The sequence below is a fragment of the Ceratotherium simum genome, chromosome 1, assembly GCF_057802395.1.
Source record: "Ceratotherium simum simum isolate JZ-2026a chromosome 1, ASM5780239v1, whole genome shotgun sequence".
In the NCBI taxonomy this organism is placed as follows: domain Eukaryota; kingdom Metazoa; phylum Chordata; class Mammalia; order Perissodactyla; family Rhinocerotidae; genus Ceratotherium; species Ceratotherium simum.
In genome coordinates, this window is record NC_141900.1 from 1,833,028 (window position 1) to 1,856,960 (window position 23,933).

General features: G+C 48.5%; 1 protein-coding gene across 1 annotated transcript; it reads right to left on the minus strand.

The window, feature by feature from the left end:
- Positions 1-20,969: 20,969 nt before the first annotated feature.
- Positions 20,970-22,271, minus strand: LOC101401868 (whey acidic protein-like). The gene is given in 4 exon segments (XM_004438380.1): positions 20,970-21,157; positions 21,523-21,558; positions 21,561-21,661; positions 22,189-22,271. Coding segments are annotated over 4 exon segments (408 nt in total).
- Between the last annotated feature and the right edge of the window lie 1,662 nt (positions 22,272-23,933).

Below are 23,933 nucleotides of genomic sequence, written 5' to 3' on the forward strand. Positions count from 1 at the left end.
TTTCGGTTGGGTGCCATCTTTGCTGAGGGCGCGAACTACGTGATGGGAAGTGGAATGAGAGACAAGTGAAGGGCAATTTAGGAAAAATGGGGGGGGCGAAGAACAAAGAGCCCAGGAGTGAAAGCGGGAGGCTTGGGCGTCCCCCAGTTAGTGCTCGGTCCTCATACGGAGTATGGGAGGCGACACTTGGTTGTCAGTCGGTGCGTCCCAGCCCCGCCGGCCTCTCCCAGCCTGTAAAGGAACTGGGGTGTAGACGGCGCCAGGGCGGGCGGGCTGTGACCTGGGTTTGCGGCCTCGGCGGAAAGTCTTCTTGCGAAAATGCAGGCACAATTTGCCTAGATCTTGTAATTTTTTTTTTAAAAGCCAAATCTAGAAGTCTGGAATTTTATGTGCAATCTTCTGATTTTTAAGTATTGATGTTTAATTATAAAATAATTTGTTTGGGGTAAGCCAAGCAAATGCATCTGAGGTCTATATATGGACCTGATGGATTTTCCTTCCTACACAAGTTATTTTCCATGGAATTAATAATTGCCTTGTGTTTTGTTTGATTACTTAGGATTCTATGTGTTTATAAAAAATTCTACCCACAATCCTTCATCGGTTGTCTAAATCTCTCAAGATGTTCCTACACATCGGATAAGTGACCAGTTTAATTTTACTGAAGAAGTCTTTCACTGAGCCTTGGGACCTCCAGTGTGGATTATCATTGCCCTGCTCTGAGCGTGTCATGCTGGCATCTCCGTTACCCTCGTCTTGTGTGTTCCTTTTGCATCTCTTCTATGCTGGCCCTATTTCCTGTCTCTGTATCTTATTTCTTAGTTTACGCCCTGGTTTGGGTGGAGCACATCCTCCAGTCGCTCTTTGAGAAATAATGCAAGGGAGGTAAATTGTAAAGACCTTGCAGGTCTAACGTGCCTTTATTATATTCTCCCACTTGATTGATAGTTTGGCTGGGTATATTTAGAAATCATTTCCTGATTTTGAAGGCTTGCTCCATGAACCCCCAGCTTTCTAGCTTCTCATTTTTCTGATGAAGAGTACAAATCTGTGTGTGACATGCCCTTATTCCCTCCCTCCCTTCCTTCCTACCATCTTTCCTTCCTTTCTTCCTTTTCTTTGCTGCTCCTTCCTTCCCTTTTTTTTTCTTTTTAAGTTTCTAAAAGCTTGTGTCTTTTCATTATGTCCAGGGTTCTGATATGTCATGGTGATGTTCTTTGGTGTGAGTCTGCATCTATTGCCTGAGACATGACAGGCCCTCAGTCTAAAAAGTCATGTTCTCAGTCTGGGAATTTGCTGTTGTTTATTTTGTTGACTATTTCCTTTCCTCTATTTTCTCTGTTCTCTCTTTCTGAAAAACCCAGATTTGAATATTGGCTCTTCTGGACTATTTCTGATTTTTTCTGGTTGTCCTGTCTTGTCTCTCCTACCCTTCATCTCTTTTTTTTTTTGCTGTACTTTCTGGGAGATTTCCTCAACTTTAGCTTTCAACTCTTCTCCTGCAGATTTGATTTCTGCTATCATACTTTTATTTACCAAGAGTTCCTTTTTGGTTTTGAATGTTTTTTTTTTTTTTTTCATGATTGCAATATTTTCTCTTATCTCTGTGAGGATTTTGATGATAGGGATTTTTTTCCAAGTCTTTTTTCTCCCTGTAGTGTTGCTGTTATTTTTTTCTCTTGTTGTTGTTCATATTGTGTTGGTTTCTATCCTCAGATATCTGTTAATATTTAAGAATGATGGAGAAGAAACTCTCATCCATTGCTGGTGGGAATGCAAAATGGTACAGCCACTTTCTAAGACAGTTTGGTGGTTTTTTACAAAACTAAACGTACTGTTACCATATGCAATGGGCTACATGTTTATGTCCCCCCCAAATTCATTTGTTGAAACCTAGTGCCTAAGGTGATATTAGGAGTTGGAGTCTTTGGGAAGTGCTTAGGTCACAAGAGTGGAGTCCTCATGATGGGATTAGTGCCCTTATAAAAGAGAACCCAGAGAGCTCCCTTGCTCCTTCTCCCATATGAAGACGCAGTGAGAATTCTGCGATAGAGAAGAGAGCCCTCACTTGACTGTGCTGGCACCCTGATCTTGGACTTCCAGCTTCTAGAACTGTGAGAAATAAATTTCTGTTGTTTATAAGTCACTGAGTTTTTGGTATTTTTGTTATATAAGCCTGAACAGACTAAGGTACCATATGATCCAGCAGTCATGCTCCTTGGTATTTACCCAATGGGGTTGAAAACTTATAGCCACACAGAAACCTGCACACAAATGTTTATAGCATCTGTATTCCTAATTGCCAGAAGTTGGAAGAATCCAAGATGTCCTTCAGTAGGTGAGTGTGTAAATAAACTGTGGTACATCCAGACAATAGAATATTCAGTGCTAAAAATAAATGAGCTATCAAGTTATGAAAAGATATGGAGGAAATGTAAATGCATACTACTATGTGAAAAGCCAATCAGAAAAGTTTACATACTCTATGAATCCAACTATATGTTGTTCTGGAAAAGGTAAAACTATAGAGACAGTAAAAAGATTAGTGGTTGCCACAGGTTAGGGGGAAGTGGGGAGATGAATAGGCAGGGCACAGAGAATTTTTAGGGCAGTGAAACTATTCTGCATGATACTATAATGGGGGATATATGTACTTTTACATTTGTCCAGACCCATGGAGTGTGCAATAACAAGAGTCAACCCTAATGTAAACTATGGACTTTGGGTGTCACCCAATGTGTCAGTGTAGGTTCATTGACCATAACAAATGTACCACTCTGGAGGGGGATGTTGACAGTGGAGGAGACTGTGTGTGTGGGGAGGACAAGGGGTATATGGGACATTTCTATACTTTTCACTCAACTTTGCTGTGAACCTAAAACTGCTCTAAGAAACAATATTAATTAAAAGAAATGAACAACTGATACACACAAGGACACAGATGAATCTCAAAATGATGTTGAGTGAAAGAACTCTTACAACTTAACGATAAAAGGCAATACTCAGTTAAAAAATGGTCGAAGAATTTGAATAGACATTTCTCCAAGGAACATATACAAATGTCCAATGAGCACATGAAAAGATGCATGACATCATTAGTCATTAGGGAGATAAAAATCAAAACCACAATGAGGTGCCACTTCACATCACTTAGGATGGCTGAAATTAAAGCAAAACAAAACAAAAAAACCCCAGAATATAACAAGCGTTGGTGAGGATGTGGAGAAGTTGGAACACTCATACCTTGTTGGTGGGCATGTAAAATGGTGCAGCTGCTTTGGAAAACAGTTTGGCAGTTTCTCAAAACACAGATTTACTATGTGACTCCTAGGTAAATAGCCAAGAACATGGAAAATATATGTCAACACAAAAACTTGTATGCAAATGTTCACAGAAGCATTTTCATAAAAGCCAAAAAGTAGAAACAACCCAAATGATAATGAATGAATGAATGAGCAAACAAAATGTAGTGTATCCATAAAATGGAATATTAGTCAGCCAAAATTAATATAGATGAACCTTGAAAACATTATGCTATGTGAAAGAAGCCAGACAGATGAGACTACATATTGTATGATTTCTTGATATGCAATCTCCTGAAGAGGGAAATCCGTAGACTCAGAAGTAGATTAGTGGTTTCCAGGGGCTGTGGGGATGTGGAGGGGGGATGGGGAGTGACTAAGGGGTGTGAGATTTCTTTTTGGAGTGATGAAATCTTCTGGAATTAGATAGTTGCACAATTAACTGTGAATATAGGAAAAGCCACTGAGTTCTACACATTAAAGGGTGAATTTTATGTTATATGAGTTATACATCAATAAAGCTGTTCTATTAAAAAGAAGAATGGTTGGCTAATGGGGAGAACTCTAGCACACAAGTAAACTTGTTGGCAGTGAACCTCGCCATCAGGCCCTTTTGTGGGGTAACTACTGCTGTCATCATTTTAGGTCTTTTGGGCTGGCGAGACTTTGCAGAGGCGTTTCCAGAGCTGCCAACATTTTGGAAACCTGGTTGGGGAGGACAACTGGGTGGGGGAAGTGGGTGGTCTCAGGTTGGAACATACACATGTTTCCTTCATCACTGTCACTGTTGCTGTGGAACAAATGGCCCCAATTGTTTTATCATGCTTGTGGATGTCGTGAGGATGGCTTGCTTCTGCGGCACAATGTCTGGGGCTTCAACTGGAATGGCTAAACACCAGAGAGAGCTGAGCGATGGAGAGCCTGCGTGTGACCCCTCTCCGGCTCGGCATCCTCACAGCATGGCAGCCTCTTTTACTTAGCTCAGCGGTTCCAGCACTCCAGCAAACAAGGGAGGCCCTGTCGCCTTTTATGACCAGCCTTGGGAGGCACACAGGGCCTGCATTCTCCATCGGTGGAAGTGGTCATGCAGCCCAGACTCCACAGCGGGTCTCCAACCTCGCTCTTGAGAGGAGGAGCATCCAGGGATTTGAAGCTCTATTTAGGGCTGCCACGGTCACTCAGATTTCAGCAGGGTAACCCCACTCTCTGAGAGGGCTGAGGCAATTCATTCCAGATGCCCTCTGCTACCCTCTCCAGAGAAACTTATGGCCTTTTTGGGGGGTTGGAAAAGATAGTGAGTCAGTTTTGTGGGTTGGGGGAGAGGATCTGACTTTTAAAGAGATTTTCAAACTATGTTCCTGAGTATTGAGAGTAGAATGGCTGTGGTCATCAGAGGCAGTGGAATGGGATCTGATGTGGGGAAGAATCGGCTGTGGTGTTTATGCTTATTTCCTTCCTGACCTTACTCCACCAGCCTCCTGTGTCCCTGCCCCCTCCTCCACTGCTGCCTGTCTCCTTTACCCCTCCTAGAGTCGCCAGCGTTGGCCTCACTGCTTCTGCCTTCCTCCTTAACCCTGGCCTGTTGGTGACTTGAGGGCATGGAGTGGTGGGGCGGGGATCCCAGCTGAGTGTTGTCCTCACATGGTAAGGTGCCTGGCAACGGATGATGCTGTGGGTTCAGTTGGTGGGACCTCACGGCAAAGGTCATCAGGCTGACAAGAGAGCTGGATGAGTTGCGTTTGTCTCCCCTCCAGAGGGAGGGTGGGAACAAGAGGTGGGAGACCTCAGAGCCCATCTCATCTGACAAGCTTGCTGACAGATGGAGAAACTGAAGCCCAGAGCAGCACAGACTTCCAAGGACTGTTCACGTTCCAATCGGAACCAGGGCCAGATGAGCTGGCAGTGAGGGCGTGTAGGCTTCCAACTGGGCTCTGGCACCTGCCGACCCTGTAACTCGGGCCAGGTACTGAACCTGCCTGGCTTGGTCTCCAGGTCTGTAAATGTGCTACTCCAGGCTGAGTGGTCAGAGGAAGGGAGACAGGCCTCTGTCCAGAGCTTTTAGGATAAGTCCCCACCCAGTTATTCTCCCTTCTTTGCTCTGCCTTCTGCCAGGCTGGGCCTCCCACTGTTGCTTTCTGCCCTCTGCTAATGGTGTCTCCTCCTCTGAAACTCTGTCTCAACTGGAGTGACGAGTCATCCTGGTGTGCCTAGCACTGTCCTGGTTTTAGCACAGAAAGTCCCACGTCCCGGGAAACCCCCCAGTTCCATGCAAACTGAGATGGTCAATCACTCTGTCCCCAACCTGCCCATTCATCTCCCTCAGGTGGAGTCCAACCACAACCCACTGGGGCCTGGGTGTGCAGAAGAGCATCAACACAGCTCACCCGCGGCTGCCTGTCCTACAGGGGCCTGCTGGGAGCTTGGCCTCCGGCTGGCATCTGGGAATGTGGATGCTAAACAGTTCTCTACACTGATAACAACTTTCCCTCAAGGATAAGAAGGGCTCCCTGTGCCTAAACTGTTTGGACAAGCAAGGTGCTATGCTGATTCCTGCTTTCCCTCCAAGTCGGGAGTTTGTACACGCTGGGCAGAGGGTGCCTAAAAGACCAGCGCCCAATAAAAACCCTGGGCCCTGAGTCTCTGGTGAGCTTCTTTGGCAGACGGCGCTTCATGCGTGTTGTCCCAGCTCTGTGCTGCTGGGTGCTTCCTGGGTGACTCCACCGGGAGAGGTCTGGAAGCTCATGCCTGGTCTCCTCCAGACTTCACCTCATGTGCCTTTTCTCTTTGCAGATTGTGCTTGGTCTCCTTTGTTACAATAAATCTTAGCCACTCTATACTGAGTCCTTCTGGAGAATCACAAAACCTGGGGGTGATCTTGGGGACCCCCAAAAACCTGGTCAGGGGCTTTCCTCTCTCAGGGAAAGACCCTCCTTCAGGGCCTTGCTGCATGAACACCTCTCCAGAACCCAAATTAGAGGAGGGATCAGACCTGGAGGCTTGTTCCAGAGTCAGCCTGGCCCCAGCTCTGGCTGGGCACAATGAACCTGTCCCATCCACCGTCCTCTAGGTATGGAAAACTGATGTCCAGGGAGGGCAGGACTGCCTAAGGGCACGTGGAGAGGGAGTGCCCAGGTCGCTTACTACCATCCAAACCTCCTGATACCTCTTCATCCTCACCAGAGGCTCCCTTCCAGCTGGGGTAGGGTGATGGGCCCTCCTGAATCCTGAATCCTGCCAGCTGCCAGGCCCCTCAAACCCCAGGTAATGACTCATCCAATCTTCTCCCTTGCTCTTCCTTCCACTGTGTCCACCTTTCCACCTTGCCCATCCTTCCCCCTCGTCCATCCTTCCATTGTGTTCATCCTTCTACCTTTCCTGTCCTTTCCCCTCTTCTATCCTTCCATCATGTTCATCTTTCCCTCTCGTCTGTCCTTCCACCCTGTCCACCAGGAAGTCCTGCAGAGCCCTCTTGTTGCAGTGCGATGAGGTGCACAGTACAGTGTATGGAGTGGGGCCTGATGGTGGCAGCCTGTGGGCCTGGCACTGAGCTGCGCCAATGGGGCCCTCTTTACAGCCTCTTCTGGCTTCCAGCCCCCCTGTGTTCCTGCTCTGGGGGCCACTGGCACTGAGGACCTATGTTGCAGGGTGAAGCATATGTGGGTGGGGAGGCCTTTCGGGGCAGTGCAGGGGGTGATAGAGCTGGAGCAGGGCCAGGGGATCAGCCGAGTAGGGCCCTGGGAGCCCTGCGGTGGGCTGCTGTGAACATGCAGTGGGAGATGGTGGAGTGGGAAGAGAATCCCCTCACAGCCTCTGTGGATCTTTCTGGGATGGGCATCCAGCCCCTGAAAGTGACTGTTTTAAAATATAGTGTATTAATAGAAAATGTGAGGTGTAGTAAGGACAACACATCAGGAGATGCCTGCCACTGAATATAGTTTACTACTCACAATCCCCAAGAAAAGGAGGCATGCCACTCCACGCAAGGCCACATGGGGAGGCACTAGGTCTATCAGGAGACAGAGGGAGCCTTTACTGTGGTTTCTGCGGGAAGACGCAGGCTGAGGATTGGCTAGTGTGAATAATGTCAGTGGGCTCTGGGGTATAGGGGCTGTTCTTAGTTGTCTGGTCCCTGCCCTGGGGTGATTAGGGCAGGGGAGAATTGCCTGGAATGTAAGACCCCTGTAGAGGAGGTGGAGGGGGTGTGGACTCTGGATTGGTTGATTTGCATTAGAAAAGTGCACCCCCCCCACCGCAAGAGGAAGACTTCTCCCAAGGAGGGGGTGGGAAAGACAGGAGGCCCGGCGAGATGATTCAGACATATTATCAGGGGGGCCAGTGTATGCATGTAGGGCAGATGTAAGAGCATCAAGTGTATAGAAGCTAGACTCATGGTTAATGCAGGGCCAGGGGCGGGATGGGTGTTCTCTGCAGGGGAGGAGTCCCTCAGCATGGGGGTGGGGGCCTGTAGTGTCTCCCGCCCGGTTCACTCTGAGCTGGAGGCAGGGTGGGCTGGGTGGGTCCAGGTGCCCAGGCTGGGCTCATGGTGCCCAGGGATCTTCCCTGGGTCTGTGCCTCAGCGTGAGCTACAGCCCTGTCTACAGGGGTACAGCTCCATCTCGCATTCACCTCTCTCCCCAGGAGCTCTTTCAGCAGCTGCCCAGCACTGGCTGCTAGTGGACGTGGTGGGCAGGGGCAGGCAGGGGGTGGGGGAGGGTATGCCCATTGTCCTCCAGCTTGCAGGGCCTCCTGAGGACGGGGAGAGGCCGGACTGGTGCAGCAGCACTGAACCGTGTGTCCCTGATGAGGGTCCAGAGTCCCTTTGCATGGCGGGTGCAGCTCCCTGAGGACCTGCAGACCCATCTTTCCCACATCCTGGGGTGGCCCCTTTACCTGCCTAGCATCCCAGCCTCCCTCTCGTGTGTCCTTAAGGGGCCCCTCCTCAGACAGGGGTTCTCCTCTCCTCTCCTATGCTGCCTTCCAGGCTGTGCATTACCCAACCCAGGGCCTTTGAAGGCCCTCCCACCAGCCAGTCCCCAACATGCTCCAGGCCTGGAAGGCCAGCCCATGGGCCTTTCCCTTCTTGCTTTGAAAATTTACAAATTTTCTGAAGAGCTAGGAGCACAGGATGGTGCCCATCTGCATACCCATCACCTAGATTCAGCCAGTGAATCTTCTTTCTCTCCCTCTCCTGCCTCTCCCTCTCTTGTTCCCACCACACGCATGTGTATATCTGTGCATAAGTGTAATATGTGTTTGTGCGTGTGCATATGTGTATAAGCATATGTATATGTGTGTATATATGTATATATATTTTGTTTCTTTGCTAAATCCTTTGAAAGTGAGTTGCAGGCATCACGAACTTCTCTAAATAATTCAGCAGTGCACATTCTCTACATGACCCCAATATCTTTATTGCACTAAGAAAATTAACATTGATTCAATCAGATCAACTAATGTCTGGTCCACACTTGAATTTCTGCAGCTGTCTCTTGTCTCCTTAGTATCTGTTTCTTCTCCTCCTGCTCCTCGTCCTCCTCCTCCTCTGCCCTCTCTCCCTCCTCCTCCTCCTCCTCCTCCCATCTCTTCCCCCTCCTCCTCCTCCCCTTCCTCCTGCCCCCATCTTCTGTAACATTGTGTTGGAAGAGCCCAGCTCGCTGGTCTCATGGAATTCTGCACTCATCTGACGGAGTCTTAGTGATGCCTGTTGGTGGACATCTCTCGCAAGACCACCACATGTGAGTGTTGTGTGGTGGGTCCCAGGGTGTGTGGCACCAGGTTTGATTGCTTGGTTCAGATGGGGACCAGCTCTCTGTTGTGGAAGAAGCTTTCCCCTCTGTGAATAATAAGCAATCTACAGGGGATACTTTGAGACTGTGAATGTCTTGCTCCCCAAGAGCCTTTCTCCCAGTGGTTTTCCCGTCATCTGACTATCCTTGCCTGGATTAATTATTACTTTGGGTGTTGCAAAATGGTGGTTTTTCTAACCCCGCTGCCTCTTCTCTGTGTAGTGACTAGCACTTCCTGTGGAGAAGAGCTGTCCCTTTTTCTCCACTGAAACATGTTACTGTTGGTCCCCTGCTGGTGCTCGAGTTTGGCTGGCGAGGACTCGAAGCTGGATCCCTGCTTTCTGACACGAGACGTCCCATGCTCCCTTCTTCTCTCTGCACTCAGGATTTCTCCGAGGAACCCTGACTCCTTTAAGTGGAGAATGGTTCAGAAGCAAAATTTAGCCACCAATTGAAGCCCTTTTCATTCGGGGCAATTCCTCCTGTCTCCCTACTCCTGATACGTCAGCTGGCACGTGGCAGAAACTCCAACATGTGGTGACATATTGAGCGAACCCAGAGAGGCAGTGATGGAGAGAGTCAAACTGAAGGCAGTGCAAGGGCCCAGGTCTCACACGGCCTTCACACTCCTGGTGCCTGGACACCAGCGCCTTCTGAGACAGCCCCCAGTGCCCTGTGCTCCACACCCCCGCTTCCCACACCAGCAGTTCCAGGGCTGCTGTGATTCAGGAAGGCCCCTCTCTTGTGGGAGACTGCACCCTGAGGCCAGCAACCTGCAAAGGGCCTGGTGCTATGGGTTGAAGTTCAGTCAAGACTCTGTCCTTCCTCGTCACGGACACAGTGTGACGACGGACAGGACTTCGTGGGCACTGAAGCCTGGGAGGAGCGACCTCACAAGCTCATGTACTGTGGTGTGGGCTCCCCGTGTCTAGTCTCATAATCCTCCCTTCCAAGCTCTGAGGGGACCTTCTCCCCATGGCAGGGATGGAGGAGGTGAGCCATATCCCTGTGTCCCATTCGTCTCAGCCAGTCTGATGGCATGTCATTCCCTTGACCTGATGTGCTGGTTGGTGAGCCAGACGGGGCTGACCCCAGGTCAAGCCTGAGCTTGGGGCCCCGGAGCTCCCCCAGAACCTGGAACAGAAGAGGTAGTGGACCCCTTCCTCTGGCTTTCCCAGGATCCCCCTGTCTTCCTATGTCCTGCCGGGTCTTGTTGCACATGGCCAGCTGCATTCCCTTCATGCCCAGTTCCTGGACTCCTGTCTTCCCTGCTGTCCTCCTGGAGCTCTCGATGGCCAACATCCTGGAGCTGGCAGCAATGTAGTCCTTGATGACCACCAGAGCCGCATCACCTGCCACGTGCTGCCAGCCATGTGTGGACGCAGAGCTCAGCGCCCCTGGGGCGGTCACTGTCTCTCAGGGATGTGCTACTGGACCCACGCAGTAGGTGGGTCCCAGAAGCCTCGTCCCAGAGACTGTCGGAGCTGGCACAGCTTGCCCAGCACCAAAACCTCGCACACACGGCCAAGGGAGCCCAATCGCTGCCCTCAGCAAATTCTACTAAACAGATCAAATCCATCGCTGCTCCTGACGCCCAAGGCGCACATTTCCCTTTGTAAACTCTGAGTGCCGTATGGGGACTGGCAAATCCATCTGTAGCCCCGCTGATCTGACTGGGAGACTGAGGCCCAAGACAAGGGCATAACCCTCCACCCCATTAGTACCCCACCACCCTGTTTGGGAACTATGGTCCTTCCTCAAGACTGGGAGACTCGAGGTACAGGGCAGCAGCACCCCCAGTTAGGGCTGTAAGGCAAATAGAACTTAGGGCCTTACTGTAACCATGGGCCCTCCAGGACCCGTTTAACTGACCCCATCTTATCAACAGAGTAATTAAGAGTGGTTTTTCAGGAACTGAGACCCCTTGTCCAAGCTCAGGTTGGTTGAGACCACGAACCCATCAACTGGGCCTGCAGAAATGCTCGATAAGTGACTTTAAAAAAAATTATTTTATTGAGGTCATATTGGCTTATAACATTGTGTAAATTTCAGGTGTACATTATAACATATGAGTTTCTGTTGAGACTGCATCGTGTTCACAACTAATAGTCTAGTTTTTATCTGTCACCGTACATATGTGCCCCTTTACCTCTTTTGCCCACCCCTCCACCCCCTTCTCCTCTGGTAACCACCAATCTGTTCCCTTTATCCACGTGTTTGTTTATCTTCCACATATGAGTGAAATCATAAGGTGTTTGTCGTTCTCTGTCTGGCTTATTTTGCTTAGCATAATACCTCAGGGTCCATCCATGTTGTTGCAAATGGCACGATTTTGTCTTTTTTATGGCTGAGTAGTATTCCATCGTATATAGATATCACGTCTTCTTTATCCATTCCTCCACTGATGGGCACTTGGGTTGCTTCCACATCTTGGCTGTTGTGAATAATGCTGCAATGAACATAGGGGTGCATAAATCTCTTTGAATTGTTGACTTCATGTTCTTTGGATAAATACCCAGTAGTGGGATAGCTGGATCATATGGTATTTCTATTTTAAATTTTTTGAGGACTCTCCATACTGTTTTCCATAGTGGCTGTTTCAGTTTGCATTCCCATCAGCAGTGTATGAGGGTTCCCACAACCTCCCCAGCATTTGTTATTTCTTGTCTTGTTGATTATAGCCATTCTGACGAGCATAAGGTAGTTATCTCATTGTAGTTTTGATTTGCATTTCCCTAGTAATTAGTGATGTTGAACATTTTCACATGCCTGTTGGCCATCTGTATATCTTCTTTGGAAAAATGTCTGTTCACATCCTCTGCCCATTTTGGATGGAGTTGTTTGTTTTTTTGTTGTTGAATTGTATGAGTTCTTTATATACTTAATATATATAAATTATATATAAATATAATTTATATATATATAAATTTATATATTTTAAATATAATTTATATATTTATATAAATTAACCCCTTGTCAGATACATGATTTGCAAATATTTTCTTCCAGTTGGTGGCTTGTCATTTCGTTTTGTTCTTGGTTTCCTTTGCCTTGCAGAATCCTTTTAGTCTGATGTAGTCCCACTTGCTTATTTTTTCTTTTGTTTCCATTGCCTGAGTATTCAAAAAGATACTGCTAAGACCGGCATCAAAGGGTGTGCTTCTTCTATTTTCTTCTAAGAGTTTTATGGTTTCAGGTCTTACATTCAAGTCTTTAATCCATTTTGAAGTAATTTTTGTGTATGGTGTAAGACAGTGGTCTTACACGACTTAATTCTTTTGCCTGTGGTTGTCCAGTTTTCCCAACACCATTTATTGAAGAGGATTTCCTTTCTCCATTGTATGTTCTTGGCTCCTTTATTGAAGATTAGCTGTCCATAGATGTGTGATTTTATTTCTGGGGTCTCAATTGTGTTCCATCAATCTTTGTGTCTGTTTTTCTGCCAGTATCATGTTGTTTTGATTACTATAGCTTTGTAATATATTTTGAAGTCAGGGATTGTGATACCTCCAGCTTTGTTCTTTTTTCTCAGAATTGCTTTGGCTATTCTGGGTCTTCTGTTGTTCCACATACATTTTAGGATTCTTTTTTCTATTTCCGTAAAGAATGTCATTGGGATTCTTGAAGGGATTGCATTGAATCTGTAGATTGCTTTAGGTAATATGGACATTTTGACTATGTTTGTTCTTCCAATCCGTGAGCATGGAATATCTTTCCATTTCTTTATGTCTTCTCCGATTTTTTTCAATAATGTCTTATAGTTTTCAGTGTATAGATCTTTCATTTCCTTGGTTAAATTTATTCCTAGGTACTTTGTTCTTTTTGTTGCAATTGTAAATGGGGTTGTATTCTTGAGTTCTCTTTCTGCTGGTTCGTTATTAGTGTATAGAAATGCAACTGATATTTACATGTTGATTTTGAACCCTGCAACTTAGCTGTAGCAAAGTAGCGGTTTATTATTTCTAATAGTTTTCTGGTGGATTCTTTAGGGGTTTCTATATATAGAATCATGTCATCCTCAAACGCTGAGAGTTTTAATTCTTCCTTTCCAATTTGGATGCCTTTTATTTCTTTTTATTGCCTAATTGCTCTGGCCAAAACTTCCAGTGCTATGTTGAATAAGAGTGGAGAGAGTGGGCACCCTTGTCTTGTTCCTGTTCTCAGAGGGATGTCTTTCACTTTTTCCCCATTGAGTATGATGTTGGCTGTGGTTTTGTCATATAGTGGCCTTTATTATGTTGAGGTACTTTCCTTCTATGCCCATTTTATTGAGAGTTTTTATCATAAATGGATGTTGGATCTTGTCAAATGCTTTCTTTGCATCTATTAAGATGATCATGTGATTTTTATTCCTCATTTTGTTTATGTGCTGTATCACATTGATTGATTTGTGGATGTTGAACCATCCCTGCAGCCTTGGAATAAATCCCACTTGATCACGGTGTATGATCCTTTTAACGTATTGTATTCAATTTGCTAATATTTTGTTGAGGATTTTTGCATCTGTGTTCATCAGCGATATTGGCTTGTAATTTTCCTTTTTTGTTTTGCCCTTGTCTGGTTTTGGTATCATGGTAATGTTGGCCTCATAGAATGAGTTAGGAAGTGTCCTGTCTTCTTAAATATTTTGAAATAGTTTGAGAAGGATATGTATTAAATCTTCTTTGAAAGTTTGGTAGAATTCACCAGAGAAGCCATCTGGTCCTAGACTTTTGTTTTTTGGGAGGTTTTTGATTACTGTTTCAATCTCTTTACTTGTGGTGATTGGTTTATTCAGATTCTCTATTTCTTCTTCTTTTTTTTTTTTTTTTAAAGATTTTATTTTATTTTATTTTTCCCCCCAAAGCCCCAGTGGATAGTTGTGTGTCGTAGCTGCACATCCTTCTAGTTGCTGTATGTGGGACTCGGCCTCAGGATGAACGGAGAAGTGGTGCCTCGATGCGCACCCGGGATCCGAACCCGGGCCACCAGCATCGCAGCGCGCGCACTTAACCACCAAGCCACAGGGCCGGCCCTCTCTATTTCTTCTTGATTCAGTTTTGGGAGATTGTATGATTCTAAGAATTTATCCATTTCTTCTAGGTTATCCAATTTGTTGGCATATAGCTTTTCAAAGTATTCTCTTATACTCCTTTGAATTTCTGTGGTATCCATTGTAATTTCTCCTCTGTCATTTGTGATGTTATTTATTAGAGTCTTCTCTCTTTTTTTCTTAGTGAGTCTGGCTAAGGGTTTGTCAATTTTGTTTATCTTTTCAAAGAACCAATTCTTAGTTTCATTGTTCTTTTCTACTTTTTTTTAGTCTTTATTTCATTTATTTCTGCTTGGATTTTTATTATTTCCCTCCTTCTGCTGACTTTGGGCTTGCTTGTTCTTCTTTTTCTAGTTCTTTTAGGTGTAGTTTAAGATTACTCATTTGAGATTTTTCTTGTTTGTTGAGGTAGGCCTGTATTGCTATAAATTTCCCTCTTAGTACCTCTTTTGCCACATCTCATAAGAGTTGGTATATTGTGTTTTCATTTTAATTTTTTGATTTTTCCAGGCATTTTTTGACTTCTCCATTGATCCAATGGTTGTTCAGAAGCATGTTGTTTAGTCTCTACATATTTGTGACTTTCCCAGATTTTTTCTTGTAGTTGATTTCTAGTTTCATAGCATTGTGGTCAGAAAAGATGCTTGATATGATTTCAATCTTCTTAAATTTATTGAGTCATGCCTTGTTTCCCAACATATGGTCTATCTTTGAGAATGTTTCATGTGCACTTGAGAAGAATGTATATTTTGCTGTTTTTGGATGGAATGTTCTATATATATCTATTAAGTCCATCTGGTCTAGTGTTTCATTTAAGACCACAGTTTACTTGTAGACTTTCTATCTGGATGATCTATCCATTGACATAAGTGGGGTGTTGAGGTCTTCTACTGTTATTGTGTTGCTGTCAATTTCTCCCTTTAGGTCTGTTAATAGTAGCTTTATATACTCTGGTGCTCCTGTATTAGGTGCATATATTTTAATAAGTGTTATGTCTTCTTGGTGGAATGTCCCTTTTATCATTATATAGTGCTCATCTTTGTCTCTCACTATCTTTTTTATCTTGAAGTCAAGTTTGTCTGCTATAAGTATGGCTACACCCACTTTCATTTGCTTGCCATTTGCTTGGAGTATTGTCTTCCATCCCTTCACTGTGAACCTATGTTTGTCTTTAGAGCTGAGATGTGTTTCCTGGAGGTGGCATATTTTTCGGTCTTGTTTTTAAATTCATCCAGCCACTCTGTCTTTTGATTGGTGAGTTCAATCCATTTACATTTAGAGTGATTATTGACGTATGAGGGCTTAATACTCTGATTTTGTGTGCCATTTTATCACAGTTGTTCTACGTTTCCATTATTTCTTTTCCCTTGTATTTCTGACCACCATTTCAGTTTGGTAGTTTTCTCAATTTTCTCTTTATTTATGATTTGTGACTCTGCTGTGATTTTTTGTATTGTGGTTACTATGAGGTTTGTATAAAATATCTCATAGATGAGATAGTCCATTTTCTGATAGCCTCTTATCTCCATTAGCCTAAGCAGATTCCATCTATCTCCTCTTCCCCTTCTATGTTTTTGTTGTCACAAATTATTCTTCTCTCTGGTGTGAGTTTGTGACTGAATTGAAGTGTTTACAGTTACTTTTGGTGCTTTCTTTCCCTTTCCCTTTTATGTTATAATTGTTTGCTGATTTATTCTGATAGAGAGCTGCAATTTTCTGATTTTGTGTGTGTGTTTATCTCCTTGCTCAAAGCTTTGTAAACCTTTGCGTTTTTGTTTTAGGTAGGAGGTCTCCCTTCATCATTTCTTGTAGTGTCAATGAACTCCCTCAGCTTTTGTTTATCTGGGAAAACTTTTATTTCTCTGTCATATCTGAAGGATAATTTCACTGGATAGAGTATTCTTGGCTGATAGTTTTTGTCTTTCAGTATTTTGAATATATCATTCCATTCTCTCCTAGCCTGTAAGGTTTCTGCTGAGAAATTCACTGAGAACCTGATGGGAGTTCCTTTGTAGGTTATTTTCTTCTCTCTTGCCACCCTTAATATTTTTCTCTGTCATTGATTTTTGACACTTAATATTATCTGCTTTGGAGAAGGTCTTTTTGCATTGATGTAATTAAGAGTTCTATTGGCATCATGTACTTGTAAATCCAGTTTCTTCTCCAGGTTTGGGAAGATAACAGCTATTATTTCTTTGAACAAGCTCTCTGATCCTTTCTCCCTCTCTTCTCCCTCTGGGATATATATCTATATTCTTTAATGTTACTTTTCCTAATTGAGTCAGATATTTCTCTAAGAATTTCTTCATTTTTAAAAAATCTTAGTTCTCTCTCCTCCTCCACCTGAAGCGTTTCTAGGTTTCTGTCTTCGAGGTCAGTAATTCTCTCCTCCGTAAGTTCTACTCCATTTTTATGCTTTCTACATTATTTTTTATCTCATTAATTCTGTTCTTCATATCCAGAATTTCTGTTTGGGTTTTTTTTTTTTCCCCAGAGCTTTAATCTCTTTGGTGAAGTATTCCTTCTGTTCACTAATTGTATTCCTGAGCTCTTTGAACTGTCTTTCTGAGTTTTCTTGTAACACATTGAGTTTCTTTATGGTAGTTATTTTGAATTCTCTGTCAGTTAGACTGTAGTCTTCTGTGACTTCAGGTTTGGTTTCTAGAGAGTTGTCATTTTCCTTCTATTCTGCATTGTTATTGTAGTTCTTCATGGTGTTTGATGAATTGATCCTCTGCCAGTGCATTTGTAGTAGTAATCACCTTTTCTTATTTGGGTACAGCTTTGGTTACTTTGGTTCTGGTCACCTGGGTCTTGTGTTCCTCCACTGGCTGTCCGCGGGCTTGGATGCTGCTGTCCCATGCACCACTTGTGCTGCTGTTCCTAGGTTGTCTGGAGTTGTTGGTTGCACCACTGCCAGGGATGCTGGGTTCATGGGTGTCACTGTTGCTGGTGGGGTCCTGGAGACACAGGGACTTGTATACAGCCCCTGCTGCTGGGGGAGCTGGTGTTAGGGTTGCCACCACTGGGGGCTGGGTCAGTGGGTCTGCTGTGGTTCCTGTTGCTTCTGGTCATAGATTCCACCTGCCACCATTGGAGGGGGGCAGAGGCTGTTTTTCTGTTCCTACCCTGTCTGCTCGTAGTTGTGCCAGTTGGCCACTCTGCATTCATGTGGGTGAGGCTGCTGCAGCATGGTAGGTGCTCCTGTGGGCTGGGCTACTGCCACTCTGCAAGTATTGGTGTGTGGGCTGGGCTGCCCCCACCTCCACTCACAGTTGCACTGGCCGCTGTGTGAGGGTCCAGGACCTGGATCAGTGCTGCGGGGGAGGCAGAGGGGGCTGCTCCCCTAGTTCCACTGCTTTCCGGGGGTCCAGTCCACCTGCTTTCAGATGTATAGCTGCATGAATCTATCAGGTGTCCTATTGTGTCATGTAGGGAATCCTCTCTTGGTTGACGAATGTCCGTTTAGTTGTAACTTAGAGGGAAGAGACAAAGGGAACAACTCTCTCCGCCATGACGCTGATGTCACTCTGTGATACATGGCCTTTTTGACATCAAGGAGCTAAAAACTCCATCCTCAGATCATGGTAACACTGTCATTTTGTGAACGTGCATCCTATGAAGAAACATGAACCTTGACTACGCTTGTGCAGATCATCAATTATCTCACTTCTCCTTACCTCCAGTCATCTATCTCCACACTTCAGATTGCCCTGTGCTTCATCCCATAAATTGTGCCCCAAGCCCTGGACTGGGGAGACAGATCAGAGAGCATATGCCCTGTTTCCTTGCAGATCAATCTCACAAAATAAAGCTGATTTTTTTCCCCAAAAGCTGATGCTGTAATAATTGGCTTTTTAAATGTGCATTGAGCAAGAGAACCCCGTAACATTACCTCTCCCTAGAACAGGGGAAGACTTCCCTCCTCTCCTTTTTCTCAGAGAATTTACCATAGACAACTTGTAATCACATGCACTTCCTCCTCTCTTTGAAATGCATGCACATTCTTTGGAAGACAGTAGGCCTTCTGTCAGCTTTGACCCAGGAACGTCTCTCAAGGACCTGGGAGCATCTCTTCAAGGTCGCGCCCCTGAAAGCTGCCAGGTGAGTGGAGGGTGAGCTGTGTGACAGACGATGCTGTCAGGCGCTCTCACTGCAGGACTGGTTTCCGTCTCTCTTGAGAACATGTATGGATGGGTTGACCTGGCTGTAAAAAGGGTGAGCCTCTTCCCGTCTTTGCCATCTCTTAGCAGCCGAGATGAGCACTGAGCACCGAATTCTGGTTTAGTGCTTATTCAATAATACATCTGTTTCCTTTCTTGTCTGCCTTTCTGGAGAGATTTTCTGGGTTGGGAGATTTTGTTTTTAATTATATTTCACCAAAGTCCTGGCTGCTGCCTGGCAGGAATTCTGTGGGCAGCTGTGCTAGCCTGGTGGGCCCTACCTGCTCCTCAAGGGGCCTTGAGGCATCCACAAAACGAGAGTTCTGCTGGCACACAGTTCTTCTGGAGGTGGACCTTCCAGGGCCCCCTGGGCTGGACTTGTAGGGGCTTCCTGGAAGTGAAGTGACTCCCAGAGCCCTGCCCATTTCTGTCATTTCTCACTGGGTGTCAGTTTATCAACCATGAGGCAGAAGGAACATAATGGAGAACAGATGGCAGAGGGGGATGCCTTCTAGAGGCTGCATGGCATTGCAGATGTCCACTCTTTGCTCCTGTGGACAAACAGCTTGCCAAGTGAGTCTACCCAAACCTGTCAACCTCCAGATGCCTGCCAGGGAGCAGTGACCACTGACGGTGGCGGGACAGCGTCATGGTGTGGGACATGGTGTGGAACTGAAGCTGGTCCTCTGCAGCAGCTGCCTCACAGACTGGGTGACCTGTGGGTGAGGGTTTCTCCAGGTCCGGCAAGTTCTAACCTTGGCAACCCAACTTCTGGCACTGTGTCCCTAATGGGCACAGCCAGCCCCAGCCCTGCTGCGGGACAAGGCAGCAGTCAGCTGTGCTCAGGGACCTTGGGGACGTGGCCCAGGGACTGCCCTGCCCAGCTCCAGGCTCCCATGTCTCCCTGTGCTGGGGCCTCCCAGACCTCCCTTGGCTGGAAATGCAGAATTCCAGACCTCCTGAATCAGAATCTGCATTTTAACAAGATTCCCGGAGATTAAGAATCTCCCAGAATTCCCGGAGATTCCCTTGAAATCTGGAAGCCCTGCAGCCTCGCCCAGTGGTTCTTGATTTGCTGAAGAGCTGGTGAGGACCTAGTGCAGGCCCCACCCAACTGGCCAGAGGAGCCAACTATGTCACTAGAGGGTTGGGGATTGAGTTAATCACCAACGGATGAAGATTTCGTCACAATGCCTATTAATGAGCCTCGAGAAAACCTCTGGACTTGGAACCTCAGGGGGGCTTCCTGGTTGGCGACAGTCGATATGCTGGGAGGGTGGCGCACCCTGGCCCAGTGGGGACAGAGTCTCCTGCATCCCCCTCCCCGCCCTCACCCTGTGTATCTCCTCATTTGGCTGTTCCTGGTCTGTATCCTTTATAACCAGAACTATAATCCTAAGTATAGTGCTTTCAGAGTACTATGGGTTGTTCTAGTGAATTATTGACTCTGTGGGGGCCGTGGGAGCCCCCAAATTTGTAGCCAAGTGAGTCAGAAGTGCAGGTGGCCCCTAGGGCTTGAGGCTGGCCTCTGCAGTAGGGGCAGTCTTGTGGGACTGAGCCCTTGACCTCTGGGGCTGACACGAACTCCAGGTGTTAATGTCAGAGCTGAAATGAATTGTAGGACACCCACTGGGTGTCGGGGTGGGACTGCATGTTTTACTGGAGGTCCTGAACAAGGCTGCCTAGAGCAGTGTCAATATTTAAACTCTCCATAACTGCCTTTGCCCTCTGCATGCCCCCCAAACTGGTCAAGGCCAATGAGGTATGGAGAGAGGCCACAGCGACCTCTGAGCCTAAGCCCTCCCTGCAGGCTCCCCTTCTGTCCCCACCGCATGCCCAGCAACGCCTCTGAACGGGGTCAGACCCTGTAGGGCTAGCGCCTGAGAGCTGGGTGGACAAGCCTCTCCCTGCCCAGAGATGCCACCGTGGCCCCAGCTCTGCGAGTCTGGCTCTGCTTCTGCACCACCCACACACTCGTCACCAGGCAGAATCACCTGTTTCCCTGGAGCCGCCCTGGCCTGCCGGGGAGCTCTCAGAGGCAAGGCCTGTGTGCTTAGTCCCTCCTGGCAGGTACCCAGGACAGACAGACTGATGGATGGAGAGACGTGAGGCTAAGTGGGTTTTTATTGGCAGCAGGTAGGAGGCATCTCTGGATCCGAGAAGGCTTTTGCTGAGCAGACTCAGGCAGGTCACCCCTGGCAGCCAGGGGTTCCTGGGGAAGTCTGTCACTGAATGGGTTCCTCTGCAGGGGACGCGGAGGCCTCGGAGGCTGTGGTGCCTGACCACGATGGGGGCAGGGGCGGGAGGGGCACTGCATGCAGATGGGTCAGCGGGCCCTCCACACCCACCGCTCGCCAGCCCTCACAGTCTTCGTGGGCAGGCGGGAGAGGTCTATTAGCAGGGAACCGCATCTCTGGGCTCCTAACCCAGAGCTCCTCCCACATTTGGGAGCCCAGCTGCTCCCCAAGGTTAAGTGGCAAAGGCACAGGCCTTGCAGGTGGCCCGGCTGCATTGAGTCCTACCAGGCAAGCTCGGGGCTCCTCTGAGTCCCCTTTGCTGGCCTGACATCTACGCTCTACTGCAGCGGCCACATCAAGTACCAGCAAAGGCCTGATCCTGCCTCCTCCTGAGCTCCCCACCTTCCCCTGCATGCACTGCCCTCAGGGCCCTGCGGAGGCTGCCTAGATCAGGAGAGGCAAAAGGAGAAGCTGCTAGGGGAAGGTGTGCTGGGGGAGGGGTCTCCGGGACGCTCGCCTGTGTTAGGATCCAGATGCCTCATGGCACACGTGCTGAAGCAACACTTCTGGTTGTTCTCACTCTGGTCGTCCCTGGAGCACTCGCTGCTCTCCCAGCAGGGCTCTGGGACCAGGGGGCCTGCACCCGGGGCAGCGGCCCGCCTTCGGGCCAGCCCTTCATGGCTCACTGGACCTGCTGGGGCTGTCCCCCTGCTTGTCTCGCCACGGGGTCCCCACCGCACCCTGGTAACCTGGAGCCCTCAGGGACCCGGCTGAGAGGGAGACTGCAGCCTGTGAATGGTGAGCGGGGCCTTGGTGATGCTGGGAAGAGGCCGCCAGCCTCCACTGGGCCTCGGGCGGGTCCAGGAGGGAACCGGGCTCATGGCCTGGCCTAGTTTATGGGACTGCTGGGGCTTCACTAAGGGAGGGGAGTGGACCCTTGACAAAGCTGTTTCCTCCCTCCTCCTGGACAGGGCTCAGCTGGGGCAGGGCCGGAGGTGTCACTAGTGAGGGGGACCAGGCAGGAGTGGCTGCAGGGTTCTGGGTGCAGCACCTGGACCCTGAGGGGCAGCTGTTGTGGGTGAAGCAGGAGATCACGCAGGACTCCTTGGGGGAGGAGCTGAGCTCCGGGCACACGGTGGCCTGCCCTGCACACAGGACGGGCTGGTGGGTGGGAGGCCGGCCAGACTCCACCTGACCAGCAAGGGGGGGCCAGGCAGGAACCACGGGGGGTCCGATCCCTAGCACCCCAACACTGTTTCTTGGAAGGGGAAAAAAATCTGCCAGAAATGCAACATGGCTGACAGAAGCGTGAGTCAGCTGTGAACGTTAGGAAGCAAGAGCGGGCCCCCTGCAGGAGGTGGAGGTAAGTCCTGAGGGGCTGAGGACAGGTACCGCATGCCCAGTTAGCTTCCTGGTCTCTTCTCATCCCAGGACGGTGGCCTCGGCCCTGCAGCTCGCGGCCCCAGCATGTGGGGTCTCTGGGCAATGCCCTGCTTCTCTGCCATCCCTGACCCCCCTGGGGTGTGCCTCCTCTGCTCACTCTGCTCTTCCTGTCCCCGTCAGTGAAGCAGCAAGGCTGGTGGCATTCCAGGGGTGCACCCAGAGCAGAAGGAGGTGGGGAAGAACCTCCTGGGTGTGATCCCAGAGGAGGAGGGCAGCCTGGGCCTTCCTGGCAAAGAGAGGGCTAGGGCCAGTGTGAGGGCAGCCTCCAGGGCGAGGAGGGCCAGGGCAAGGCTGGCAAGACAGTGCATGGTTGCAGGTGGCAGGCCTGAGGCCCCAGGGCACCTTTAAAGGAGGCGGTGGGGGGAGGAACGTGGCAGGCAGTGGGGCTGGCTCTGCCCGTGCTGGGCCAAGGGGCTTCCGCCTTGGACAGGTCCCGGGCTGGACAGCTGCTGCCTTGGGGTCACGTTTTTAAATTTAAAAAGGCTCCTGATTAAGTGGGCCATTTTGTCCCATTTTGAAAGTAATGAACATTTATTCTGGGAGTGAAGAAAATGAAGGATCCACAACAGAACTAACACCTCGTTGTTTTCCACGGTCGGGGAGGCGCCCCTCAGGGGTGGGAATGACCTGCCCCAATTCTGCACATAGTCCACAGGACACGAAGAAGGAGGAGGGTCCCAAGGGCTGGGGGGTGATCTTGGAGGGCATTTTATTCCTCTTGCGGTGACTTTCTGTCTTTTCCCGAACTTTCTACAGCAAGAACGGGCGTCTTGTGTTTTGAGCTGCATGCTCCATGCAGAGAATGTCGAGTGTCTGAGAAAGAGAGGAGGAGGTGCAGGGTCAGGGCTGCTTCTGCGCAGGGTGGACACTCGAAGGCCTCTTCCCAGAAGGGCCTTGCCTGTGCCAAGTGGGTGGGCCATGGGGTGGGCATGGGACACATGGCCAGGTGATGTGCCCTTCCATTTCTGGGGGATCTTCCTTGACCCTTCTGCCCTGAGTGCCTGGACAGGGAAGGTGGTCCTGGGGTGACTATGTGTGCAGGTGGTCAGCGCCACCCCTGGGCCAGGCCACACTCCTCTGCCTGGCCTATGGCATCTTGGCCTTGGACACAGAGCACCTCAGCACTCCCCTGCGGCCCTCAGCCTGCGACACGAATTTCCGGATATTCCAGCCCAGAACACTCTTACACTTTGACAGGCGGCTCAGGTGCCCCGGCTCTCCCTGTCCTGGGTCCCGTGTAGCACGTCTTGGCCCCCACACCCCTTGGCAGGGTTCTGGTCCAGTGCCAGCTCTTGGGGAGTGGGGTCTGGAGATCCTGGCCAATGGCATTCGCCACCTCTTGGTGCCTCTCCATGCTGGCAGTTCACAAAACATTTCCCCTTCAGCTGTTTCCCCTCCCACAGCCTGGGAAGGAGGCAGCACACAGCCCAAAGGGGGACACCATGGCTCCGAGAAGTGAGGGTGGTGAGGCCACGGTCACCCACTGGCAGGCCCTGCTGGCCTTTCTCTCCCTGTGCCTCCCCTACACCACGCTGGGAGGACTCAGGGTCCTCCTTGCTCAGATGCTGGGTCCCAGGCCAGGCTGACTATGCCAAGAACTCAGACCACCAGGCCGCCAGAACTCACGCTGAGTCGCCGTCCTCTAGCTCCCCAGGACGCGGCCCTTGGGCTGTGAGGCCTGCAGTTACAGGGTCACAGGGCCCAGCGGGGGTCCACCCCACCTAGTCCCCCGCTACCCCACCCCTCAGAGTCTCTCCTTCCCAGTGTCTCCAGAGGGGGCCCTTGGGCCTGCTACACATTTTGTGGGGCAACTTGTTCAGCAAGTGGGGAAAAGGTGTCAGTAAAGATACTAAATATAAAGTGTTCCTCTCATTGCAGGTCTCTCTTGACTCGTCACGGTGTTTTTAAAAATGCGTCAGTCTAACTAAACATAAATTAAGTGTTTATCTCATCAGCTTGAATATCACCAT